This window comes from Saccoglossus kowalevskii, chromosome 18 (genome assembly GCF_978046115.1).
Source record: "Saccoglossus kowalevskii chromosome 18, keSacKowa6.1, whole genome shotgun sequence".
NCBI classification, from domain to species: Eukaryota; Metazoa; Hemichordata; class Enteropneusta; family Harrimaniidae; genus Saccoglossus; species Saccoglossus kowalevskii.
The window spans coordinates 10769728-10780905 of record NC_140658.1 but is presented as its reverse complement, the minus strand read 5'-3'; the positions used below and the strand labels follow the sequence as shown (position 1 = coordinate 10780905).

Genomic DNA, 11178 nt, shown 5'->3' with positions numbered 1-11178 from the left:
CACCCCTGCCAACTCCAGGAGCCTTTGTCGAACCACGTGAACGCACATGGACGTGTAAGGTTTCCTCCCTTCCTGCTATTCACCGGGTACTGGAGAAACTTCAACAGGAGCGCATCTGCACTTTGACACAGGTGGCAGACTGCCCTTTGAGGCTCTCTGACCAGCACCACTCAAACTTTTGACGTGGAAAACAATCTTCCTACTCACCCTCGCCTCAGGTAGGCGTCAGGCTGAACTAGGGGCCCTGTCATTCTCGGACAGGTATGTCGTCTTTATGGACAATCAAGTCGTGATAAAGACAGGAATCGGGTTTCTCGTCAGGAAGCAAATCCCAGGACGCGATCCACAATCGATCGTCATTCCTGTAATGGCTGACAAGAAGGCAGCCCCTGAATTTCTCTTAGTATAGTGAGATGCAACTGCTCCACAGACTGTCGCAGTCTCAGATGTACCTGCAGAAAGTACAACCTTGAATGTTCTGCAGATTGTGGTCAATATCGAGGTTCTGGATGCACAAATGTAGTCCAGATATCTGATGAAGATAGGGATGACGATTAGCAATTACATGTTTCAGACAATAAACTTTTTGACAGAATTATAACTATTTAATACAGTTTGTTAAATCAATAATATAGTTTATAGAGTTAAAAATTACGTTTAAATGGTCTATTGTGTATATAGTATAGCAGATTTGTAGATCCAACCAAGGTGTTTCATTCCTATAGTTTTTCTTTTAGATGGGACGGCATGTTGGATTCATGCAGACGAAGCATCCGTCTACCCAGGAAATCATTTATTTACATCTTTTCTGTACTGTACGATTCTGTTTAAAATATTCTAGCATCTTAAACTTATTACTTATGTCACATAGAAGGAAAGCCGGAAGAAAAGTTACATTAAATAATTATATTATCGCGGCCATATTAGATTTATGCTAATTTTCAGTTACCCAATCAACACATTTAGCACTCTCATACCTTCCCTGACTCAAAACAGTACCATAGCATCATGATTTTTGTTAAATATCCCATCTAGAATTAAAGATATGTCCAAATAGTTATATTTCCATTTTGTTGTAAAAATTTGCGAAACGGCCATTTTGAATATATGCAAATTAGGTATATTTCGGAAGCCTAGATTTTCCTAGACTTTTAGTATGTCAATCTAGATACCTTTCCGAAAAGCACTGTGAAGAAATTATTTGTGATGCAATTTGTGACGGGTTGGCCCCTTGTTTTTGCTAGAATGACTGGACTATATGCCAAGTTTCATTAATCCCCTGCTATGGGAAATGGGCCAGGGACATTACTTATTGAACGCATCTCGTATATCGATGAGCTGAACAAAAAAATTATCATTAGTATATGTACTGTTTTATTACACACATTTTTTTTTAAATATTATACGAAGTGTATTATTTTTGGAAGAAACAATTGTACAATTATTGATGATTCTGTTTAGGTGTTACCGTCACGTGAGCTAAAGTTCAAAGGTTATATTGCAACTAATGAACATAAAAGTTAACTATTTCCACCAGTTCATTCAATTATAAGTCAAATATGGTAGTTAAAGTCAACAATAACTCTTAATAACCAGTCATGAACAATATGATAATACTCCTGATATAAATTATATAATAATAATAATAATAATAATAATATTAACAATAATATACATTGGTCTATGCAAGCAACGTAATATTACCGTAATTGGTATAGTACAGGTGTGATGGTTCAAATACCAAAATGGCAACAGTAACAGAAAGACTTCCCTGGCGGCGATGATAAAATACGAACACGGAGCCAACAGATGAGGTTTCAACTGGTACTGGTATTATTATACTCTGCAAACATCAAGTACAATAACGCGGTAAAACTCCACTACTCCAATAACTAGATATTTAAACTCCAATACAATTCAACGAGATTTCCGATCTGAACTCAGTGCTGAACAACTCCCCTATATATACCCACACTGTCTATAAATAGACCATTACATCAGCATACATAATGAGTCTTGAACTTACTACCAATTTCTAGAATGTTCCATTACCTTCTAATGCCTCCTACAGTGTTCTATTACCTATTCAACCAGTTTCTAAACAAAATCTAGAATATTCCACCCAGACACAGTACGGTTCTAGAACATTCTCAGTGACACGGAAGTGGTAAATAAGTCGTATGCAACACTATGTTTGACATCACAAAATATGCAAATATCAATAAAGCTATTGCTGATTTTACACGACATATCTTGAATTATAGTAATTTGAACATTTATGGTAGTTTCGGGTGTCAGTTGAAATAGGTGTGTGTTATAAAACCGCATATATTTGCGACAACATTGCAAATTCTCCCAACCTCAACTTCTCGGCGTACAGAAAAATGTTTCATTTATGTCTAGTGACGATCTTGCATGAATTGTGAAACGGCCACGACCTGAATCGTCTGTGAAATTAGTAACAATTACAGAATGTAGTTACAAATGAATCACCGAAACCGTGGATGTAATGACGGCTTATAAAATAACTAATTATTTTAATCGCAATAGGGTGAACAGGATACGAAATCTGTGTTAGTTCAGCATTTAAAGCTGCAAAACAAATTATTCTCTAGATGATAAATGAACGAATATCTCTTCAAAAAAGAAGCATCACTGAAACTATCTTTATTCGAATGAAACAAAAAAAGTTGTGTTATCTGTCGCCGAAGCGTTTCTCCACAAATAACGTAGAATTGGTGACAGCAATATATCAAAATGACAATTGCGTGTGGTTGTCCAATCGTCAAGCATGAATGTGAAATATCGCTAAATGCTGCTTAAGAAATATTATAATTTGATAACTTTTATTGAATATGATAGAAAGAACAATTCTAACTTATAAATTAGATGTTTAAGATAAGATATTCTCGTCTTATTGTAACATACGCCCTAATTACTGAAACAATCCTTAATTTATGATAATGTAAAAACTGGAATAAAAATTAAACTCTAATTAATTAGTGTATCCTATAAATTAATGTGATATGTTAATGTGGTCTACTTCTTGGAGAAACATTGTCGCTACAACTGCAATTGTTATGTTTCTAATTGACGTTTAAAATTATCATGAGTTATACACCTTTTCTACCATGTCTTAAAAAGAGAGTTCGTCTGTAATTGACTGCAAGACTTAATTTGATTGTATCTATTTGTATTTTAAAAACTTACGTCCGGTAAAGAAGCAAAATATTCTCTTTGTTTACTGATGATGTGATTTTACATGTCATAGGACGCATGCGCAGTTGTAGTGACATTGTCACTGTAATTAACCACTCAGTGCATAGTTTGTGTAAATGTAAATTATATTAGACTTTTGAAACACTGCAACTCTGCGCTGTTATACACGTTACAATTTCAACAGAGCTAATATACACTTTCTATTCCACTTTAAAAGATTCATAGTCGAACCGAAGACCAGTTCCATAGAGATGCTTATCACACTCGAGATCGAATGTTTTATTCTGAGCAATTGTGAATTGTTCTTCCCATGAACCAACAATACCTTAAAAGAAGACGTGGAAAAAAAGAATTAATCAATTAATAAGTTAACATCGGGTTTTATCTAATACCATGAGAACAATTCTGATCCATTGTATCTGGAACAGTTAACGCGTCGGTGGAAAAGAACAAAGTACAATTTATAACTCTCTTACTCCCAGCAAGACTTTGGCGGGAAAATTGGTATTTTTTTTTAAATATATTCAGAAAAATTCTTGTTCGGACATTATTTCACAGAAGTTAATATAAGTCATCAGCATTTTTGAAAAAAATGATTTAGTAAATATCCATCTTTCACCATATGTGAGACATTTTCATCTTACCAGGAATCAATAATATAGGACCCAAAAATCACTGTAAGCGAGAGTATTTGACCATTGAACAACCCACATGGTAAATTTTCATCAAAATATAATGTTTTGTCTTAATTTTAGGCAGCAATAATATATACCTTTTCTAAGGTAAGTTGATATCATTGCATCAGCATCTCCAGCTGCGTTCTTCATATTATCAAAGCCACAGTGGTTGGTAATGGCTTCAATCTGATCATCTTCGAAATGTTTGTCGAGGAATAGGGAGATCTGAATAACTATGCTGCGTAAATCCTGCAAATAATTAAAAAGGTGTCACATCGGGATCCACTTGACCGTGCCGTGCCGCAATCACGCCCTCATTCGTCGATCTGTCATTTAACCCAAACATGGAAAACAATACGCAGACGATGATAATAATAATTGATATACTGAAATTATATCCACGTGTAGTTATGGTATTTATTACGAGTCATCGTGCACATACACGCAAAGAGGATTCGAAAAACAATTAATTTTTCACATCAATGTAGCATTTCAAGGAAATAGCGGTTGCAGCAGCAAATAAATATGCGTCGCTGAAAACAGTTTTTTTAATTTCTTTCACTACTACAGCATCCGACTTTATAAAGCTTCATTTTCCTCCATCGTCATGTCATACTAGTATGAATCACTATATGTTTTCTTAAAGTCATCACCGAGGTTGTCATTTTGTTTCGTGCCAAGCTTCGGGGCAGCAAATAAAGACACGTGCCGAGTTTCGGTCCCAAGCATCTATCGGGACTGAGATCGAGTTATTTTCTGCACGTGCCGACTCGGTCCCGACCGTTTACACACAAGTTTCGGCGCGGTACCAATATTCGTCGTATGTATGTATGTTGTATAGTAATTAAGTAATTAGTCTGTGTGTTTGTTCGACTGCATGTTATGCAAATAGTTTCTGATTGGAATATTTAATTATCAAGAAAAAAGCTTCAAATTACCTTCTTTAAATCTTCATATTTTAAAAACAGGACATTATTACTGGTTCTATACTCCTGCCACCAAGGCGATAAATGAGGGAACCACGAACCGAACGCCACTGTAAATAAATTCATTAAGTATGTTAGTATTCAGAGAAAGTATCATTGAAATGCGACATAGCTAGTGGCTTCGGTCGCTTCACATTGTGGAGTCGCGCATGTACATTGCTTCTGACTGTATCTGACCACCTACCAATGCAGATTGTGTTCAGGCAACTCCCCTCTTTTGGGATTTGTGAGCCACTAAAAGCGCATTTTACTAGAAAGCAGTCTGTAACACGAGTTTTGATTAGCTGCTGGTCATACGGGATGTCATATAATAAAGGAGTGGTCTGTAGAACTTATATATCCGTATTCAAAAATAAGTGTTAACAGTGCACTGCGCATACTTAGTGTAGGCAGTAATTAGTAAAAACTCGTACTTGTGCTTTCATTAGACAATCAATGCTTATCAACACGAACGCACATACTCGGCGCGGCGACCACCACCCTTTAAATGTTAGTAAACATCGCGACAAAGCACTAGTGCGGATGTCAAATCCTGTTTGGTTGTATAGTCCTTCGTCATTTAGATTTTTCATTTCAAAACAGTACAGTCACCGTTAGTGGCGTCCTTCGCACGTCAAGAAAGCGCAAAACAGTATCAACGTATTCAGTCTTGTAATAAAGCATAGATTATAGACAGATAATCAGATTTATATACATGCAATTGTATTTTAATACCAGTTGGAGAGCGCCCTCTATTGCTGGCGCATTCTTGTTTAATTGTGCCTTAGAGGGGGGGGCAGCAACATTGATCCACCTCTTTTGAACTACACCGTCGACTTGCCGGCTTGCAGTTTGTTTCTTCTACAATTTTTGTCGTATTTTCGATAATTTTAAGTTCTGGTTTACCTGGGGTTATCGTTCCGCCGTTGAGTTTTCAGGCATTCTTTTACACATTTGTTTAAGTCATCATGAAGTCTAAAGTTTTAATTTTGGGTCATTCTTTTGTGGCGCGATATTGAGTACGTCCATGTCAAGTGGACGCAACGCACGCGCTTTGCCGCTTTCGTTCAATTTGAGTAATTCGGCAGAAATAAAACTACATGGTGTCGGAGGGCGTACGGTGGAAAAGATACGGCGTTTCGATTTTACACGTCGTTCAGGATTTCAACCCAGACGTGGTTATTTTACAGTTGGGTACAAATGATTTAGCATCACTTTCTGCATCCAATGTAGGGTCACGTTTAATTAACTTGGTGCGTCATTTGCATGGTCGCATGAACGTCAAGGTCGTTATCGTGTGTCAGGTTTTCCCTCAAGTCACAGCAGCTCGAAGTAACTTTAACGAACGTGTGGCACAGTTAAACAATATTTTAGAGGTGGAGTTAGGCGTCCTGGCTTATGGCCGGGGTGGGGGGCTACTTGCATAGAAGTGCAATACGGGTATGTGCCGCCCGACTGGGGTGTCATTTCACGTTATTTTGTTTAGAAGTGGGTGGTCATTTGTCAATGGTTTGGTTTAGAAGTGTGTAGCATTTATTTCATTTTTCACAGGTCCTTATATTCAAGGCCAAATACCCGAAAAGGCCGAATAAATTGCATCGGCCGGATGCGCTCACTGGTTGCGAAAGTTGTGAGCTGGGTATTTTTTTCGCTAAAAACACTTTTGTTTAGAAGTGGGTATATAAATAGAAAAAAATGGTTTAGAAGTGAGTATGGTTTACGAGAGGTGGGCTTCACATCCTTACCCATTTAATGTGGAAGTAGCCCCCCGGGGCTTATGGACACTTCTGGAAGCATAGGCGTGTTTTTAGCAACACTGCAACAATTTTCTGCCCCGATGGCATTCACTTTAACGGCATCGGTGAGGTCAGATATTATAGAAGCTTACGTGGAGCAATACTTAAATCCTTACAATTAATTTGATTGTATTTTGTGATTATCCAAATATATATACTGTATATGCAATTTGTTTGTTGTTTACGGATTAGATGTAGTACTTCTGTACATGCATATTTATTTTATTTACTTGACCCAGTGGTGGTTTTACTTTGATTGAGTACAGCATGATTAGTGCAATATTCATACTCGGTAACCGTTTTGGTGGCCATTTGCATTAGTGCTGTTGTTGTACCCTCTCCCAATGACATACCTTGTTATGGCAGAGTGGTTTTACCAATTTTATTGGTTGTATGTACCTTCTGTTTGAAACTGGAAGGTCATTATCTTTAGTTAGCATGCATTTTGTTTTGTTAAACATTTATTATTATTTAATTGTCTGTACAAAATTAATTCTGTTTATTCATAATTACGTGCATGTAATTTTTATCGGTATCCTTTCACTTCTGTTGTTGCTATTACCATTGTTATTATCATGCGATAGAAACTAATATTTAGTACAGTTTATTCTCTGTCAATAATTTATTTTGTCAACAGTATGCCACCAAAGCGTACAGCACCAGTCACCAGGGCAGCTACAGCAAAGCGTAAGGCAGCGACAACCACACGTTCTAATCCAGTGGAAACATCAAGTAACCCTTCTGCGGTGCTGCAAGTCCCCACTACCGATCAACAAAGTGAACAGCGAGCTGCTGCAGTCACAACACGTAATAATGCTGCAGCGCAACACTTGGATCCAGAAGGGTTAGCAGCCTCTATCTCACGTGCAGTCGTTCAAGGTTTGAAGGATGCTGGTCTTTGCAATGTTGCAAGCCCAGCAGCAGCTACTGCATCTCAAGTCGTCCAACCAGTTGTCAATGACATTACGGGTAATGGACAGGGGGTTCAGGCTGCTAGACAGCCACTGGGTAAGATTAGTGATTTGTCTGTAATTCAGGTTACACAGCAACCTATAATTGATGGTTCAGAGAGAAATGTGCAGCCAACCACACTGTTCACTAGCCAGTCTGTACATTTGGTAGCAAGGGTGTCAGATAAGGTTAAATCTAAAATCTGGGCAGGTGATTATATTGATTTCGCTACTCTGCTTATTAATCCCTCCCTGCGGGATGGTAGGTACACCGTTGCATTATCTGATGGTGTGGGTAGGCCTCAGCTTTGTCTTGAGCCCGCTGCTAGTACTAAGAAAATTACGTCAATTTAGCAGTGGATTTCTGCATTTAACATCTTTGTAGCAGTGTATACTCTAAAGAAGCCTGAGGAGAGGTGGTGCGTGACGTGGCATCCAAAAAGGCTGGCTGGATGTTTTATGATGAGCAATTTCGCTTTCTGAAGCAGTCAACTCCACTACCCTGGGACCAGACACACTGGGAATTATGGTTACAAGCATTGCATTTGGGGAAAAATGTCAACGCTGGTCAAAGCGTTTCGACTTCTAACAAATCAAAGTTTGCTAATTCATTTCAGTCCTTTCCGAAAGGGTTCTGTTGGCGTTTTCATGGGGGAAAGTTCTGCCCTGGGTGCCGTTTCGACCACAAGTGCTTCAAGTGTGGGGCAACTCATCCAATTTTCAAATGTGGTTCCCACAGTTCCACTAGTCAAATCAATGGGGGATTGCCACAGCAAGCTAACACCAGAAAAAGAGAGAGCCCCCACTATACTCCCCGGGGTCCTGTTGGCTCCAAACCCCCAACTGCTGCCTTTAGTGGTAACCCCAGTAAAAGTGCCCATTCTGAGTAGATTACTGACGGGTTTTGATGTGGGGAAGGCGTTGTATTTGTTGGATGGTTTTTCAAAAGGGTTTTCTTTAAAATATGTAGGACCGAGAGTAGGAGGGTCATCCCCTAATTTGAAATCTGCATTAAATAATCCAGACATTGTTTGGGATATGCTTCAAACTGAGGTGCAGGCAGGCAGGGTTGCTGGTCCATTTCAAGCTCCACCATTTAACAATTTGCGTATTTCTCCTTTAGGACTAGTGCCTAAGAAACAACCTAACAAGTTTCGTTTAATCCACCACTTATCTTGTCCATCAGGCTCATCAATAAACAACGGTATTCCAGCCGAGTTAGTAACTGTTCAGTATGCCAATATTGATGATGCAGTTAAGATTATTAGGGATCTGGGACCAGGCTGTTTCTTGGCTAAAACTGACATCAAATCAGCATTTAGAATTATTCCAGTAGCTCCACATGACCATTGTTTGTTGGGTTTCAGGTGGGATGATCACTTCTTTTTCGATAGATGTCTTCCAATGGGGTGCTCAACTTCATGACGCATTTTTGAACATTTTAGTTCAACTTTAGAGTGAATTTTGCTTAAAGTTGTGGATGTTGAGGCAACTATTCACATTTTGGTGATTTCTTATTTCTGGCACAAACTAGGGAGCGCTGTTTTTCGGATTTGCAGGCTTTTTTGGATTTGTGTGCTGAGCTTGGAGTTCCAATTGCACAGGAAAAGACTATGGGACCCAACACTTCCATGGTGTTTGCAGGTATTGACAAGGCGAGTGTCGACTGCCACAGGATAAACTGTTGCATTGCCGCAGCTTGATTGATACTTTCTTAGTAAGGAAAAAGGTGATGCTCAAGGAAATTCAGTCTTTGGTGGGGACCTTAAATTTTGCATGCATCGTGGTGGTTCCAGGCCGGGAATTTTTGCGTAGGTTAATTGATTTGACAAAAGGGATAAAGAAACCAAATTTTTATATCCGGTTGACAAAAGAGGTTAAAGCAGACCTTCTTGTGTGGAAGCAGTTTTTGGATAGTTATAATGGGAAGACAATTTTTATGGATGCTATCTGGCATTCGTCCGAATCTTTTTGTTTGTTCACAGATGCAGCAGGGTCACTGGAGTACGGTGGCATTTTTAGTTCTCATTGGTTTTTTGGGGAGTGGCCAGCTGACTGGAAAGTTCTTAATATTGCAGTCTTGGAGTTATTTCCAATCATGCTGGCTCTTGAAGTGTGGGGGCATTATCTCAGTAACAAGCAGGTGTTGTTCTTCACTGACAATGAGGCCCTGGTGTCAGTCTTGAATAAGCAGTCGGCAAAGGATAAGAACCTGATGGTTTTAGTTCGTTGGATTGTGCTCATTGGCCTTCAGTTTAACATTCTTTTTAGAGCAAAACATATTCCGGGAAGGCATAACATTTCTCGTTTGCAGGTGGATCAGTTCAGATCGATGGCTTATGGCATGGATACCAATCCAACCTCAATTCCTTCACATTTGCTACCAGTCAATTGGAAATGGAAGTAGGCAGGTTTTTACAGCAGGATATTTGCAGCTCCTCTAGGACAACATATCAGCGTGCATGGCGGGTTTTTGCCCAATTTTTGTATAGCCAGTTGGGGGTACATTGTCCATCATTACCACTTCCGGAAACAACCATTGCTTTGTTTATTGGCTACCTTTCTAGGCAGCACCTGGCACCATCCACTGTTTCAACTTACTTGTCAGCCATTAGCTACGTTCATAAAATTGCAGGTTTTTCAGACCCAACCAAGTCTTTTATGGTACACAAATTGGTGCAGTCATATCGAAAGTTAAAACTTCAACTGGATGACCGTCTTCCTATCACTCGTGATATTTTGCATTGTCTAGTTAAGGCTATTCCACACGTTATTTCATCTGCTTATCAAGGGTGTTTATTTAGAGCAATGTTTTTAACAGCATTCTATGGGTTCCACAGGATTGGGGAAATTACAATTAAAAATAGGCATGATGTGGGTGGGGCCATTCTCTTCAATCAGTTGCAGTTTATTGGAACTATGGGTAAACCTCAATCAATGACATTAACCTTATCCAAATTTAAGCATTGCAAACCAGGCACAGTATTTGTTATTTCATTGTGTAGGAGGGAGGTGACTGACCTTTGCCCTGTGCAGGCAATATGGGATTTTTGCCAGTTACGGGAAGTAGATGCGGGCCCACTTTTTTGCCTGCCTGGAGCATTGGGTATTGGACGGGGTCACGTGATTTCACAGGTCAGCTTAGGCGTTCTCTTGAGTTTTGTGCTTTAATGTTGATAGGTTCAAGGGACATAGTTTTCGTATAGAAGCAGCCTCACAAGCTGTTTCAGATGGGTTATCTGATGCTCAGATCCGTGTTTTAGGTAGATGGAAGTCAGATGCATTCAAGGGATATATTAGGCATCCAGCAGTATGGTAACATGTTTACAGGAATAGACAAAACATGTTTTGCACTTGAATATAGGTCAGGCAGGGGTTGCTATATATGGGTGCCTTATATTGTTCTGTTTTTCCTTCTATTCGATATAGGTCAGGCAGGGGCCGCTGTATTCAGATTCAAGCAATTTAGTTAGTGTTCACTTAAGTAATGTACTTTACCTCTGCTTCTGGTCATTTTGGGTGGGGCGGCCACACACTAGTGTGGCTTGTGGCGTTTCTGGGGCCCACATCT

The 11178-nt window shown here is 39.1% G+C and overlaps 1 protein-coding gene across 2 annotated transcripts in view; it reads right to left on the bottom strand.

The window, feature by feature from the left end:
- Positions 1-1351: 1351 nt before the first annotated feature.
- LOC100377169 (sulfotransferase 1A1-like) overlaps positions 1352-11178 on the bottom strand; it is a 31361-nt gene continuing 21534 nt past the window's right edge. For both annotated transcript variants that reach the window (XM_006815003.3, XM_085492782.1), the window contains exons 6-8: positions 4835-4932; positions 3992-4145; positions 1352-3544 (exon numbers count right to left, since the gene is read on the bottom strand). In XM_006815003.3, coding sequence (XP_006815066.1) covers positions 3420-3544; positions 3992-4145; positions 4835-4932 — 377 coding nt within the window. In that variant the 3' untranslated portion in view covers positions 1352-3419. The remainder of the gene's footprint in view (positions 3545-3991; positions 4146-4834; positions 4933-11178) is intronic.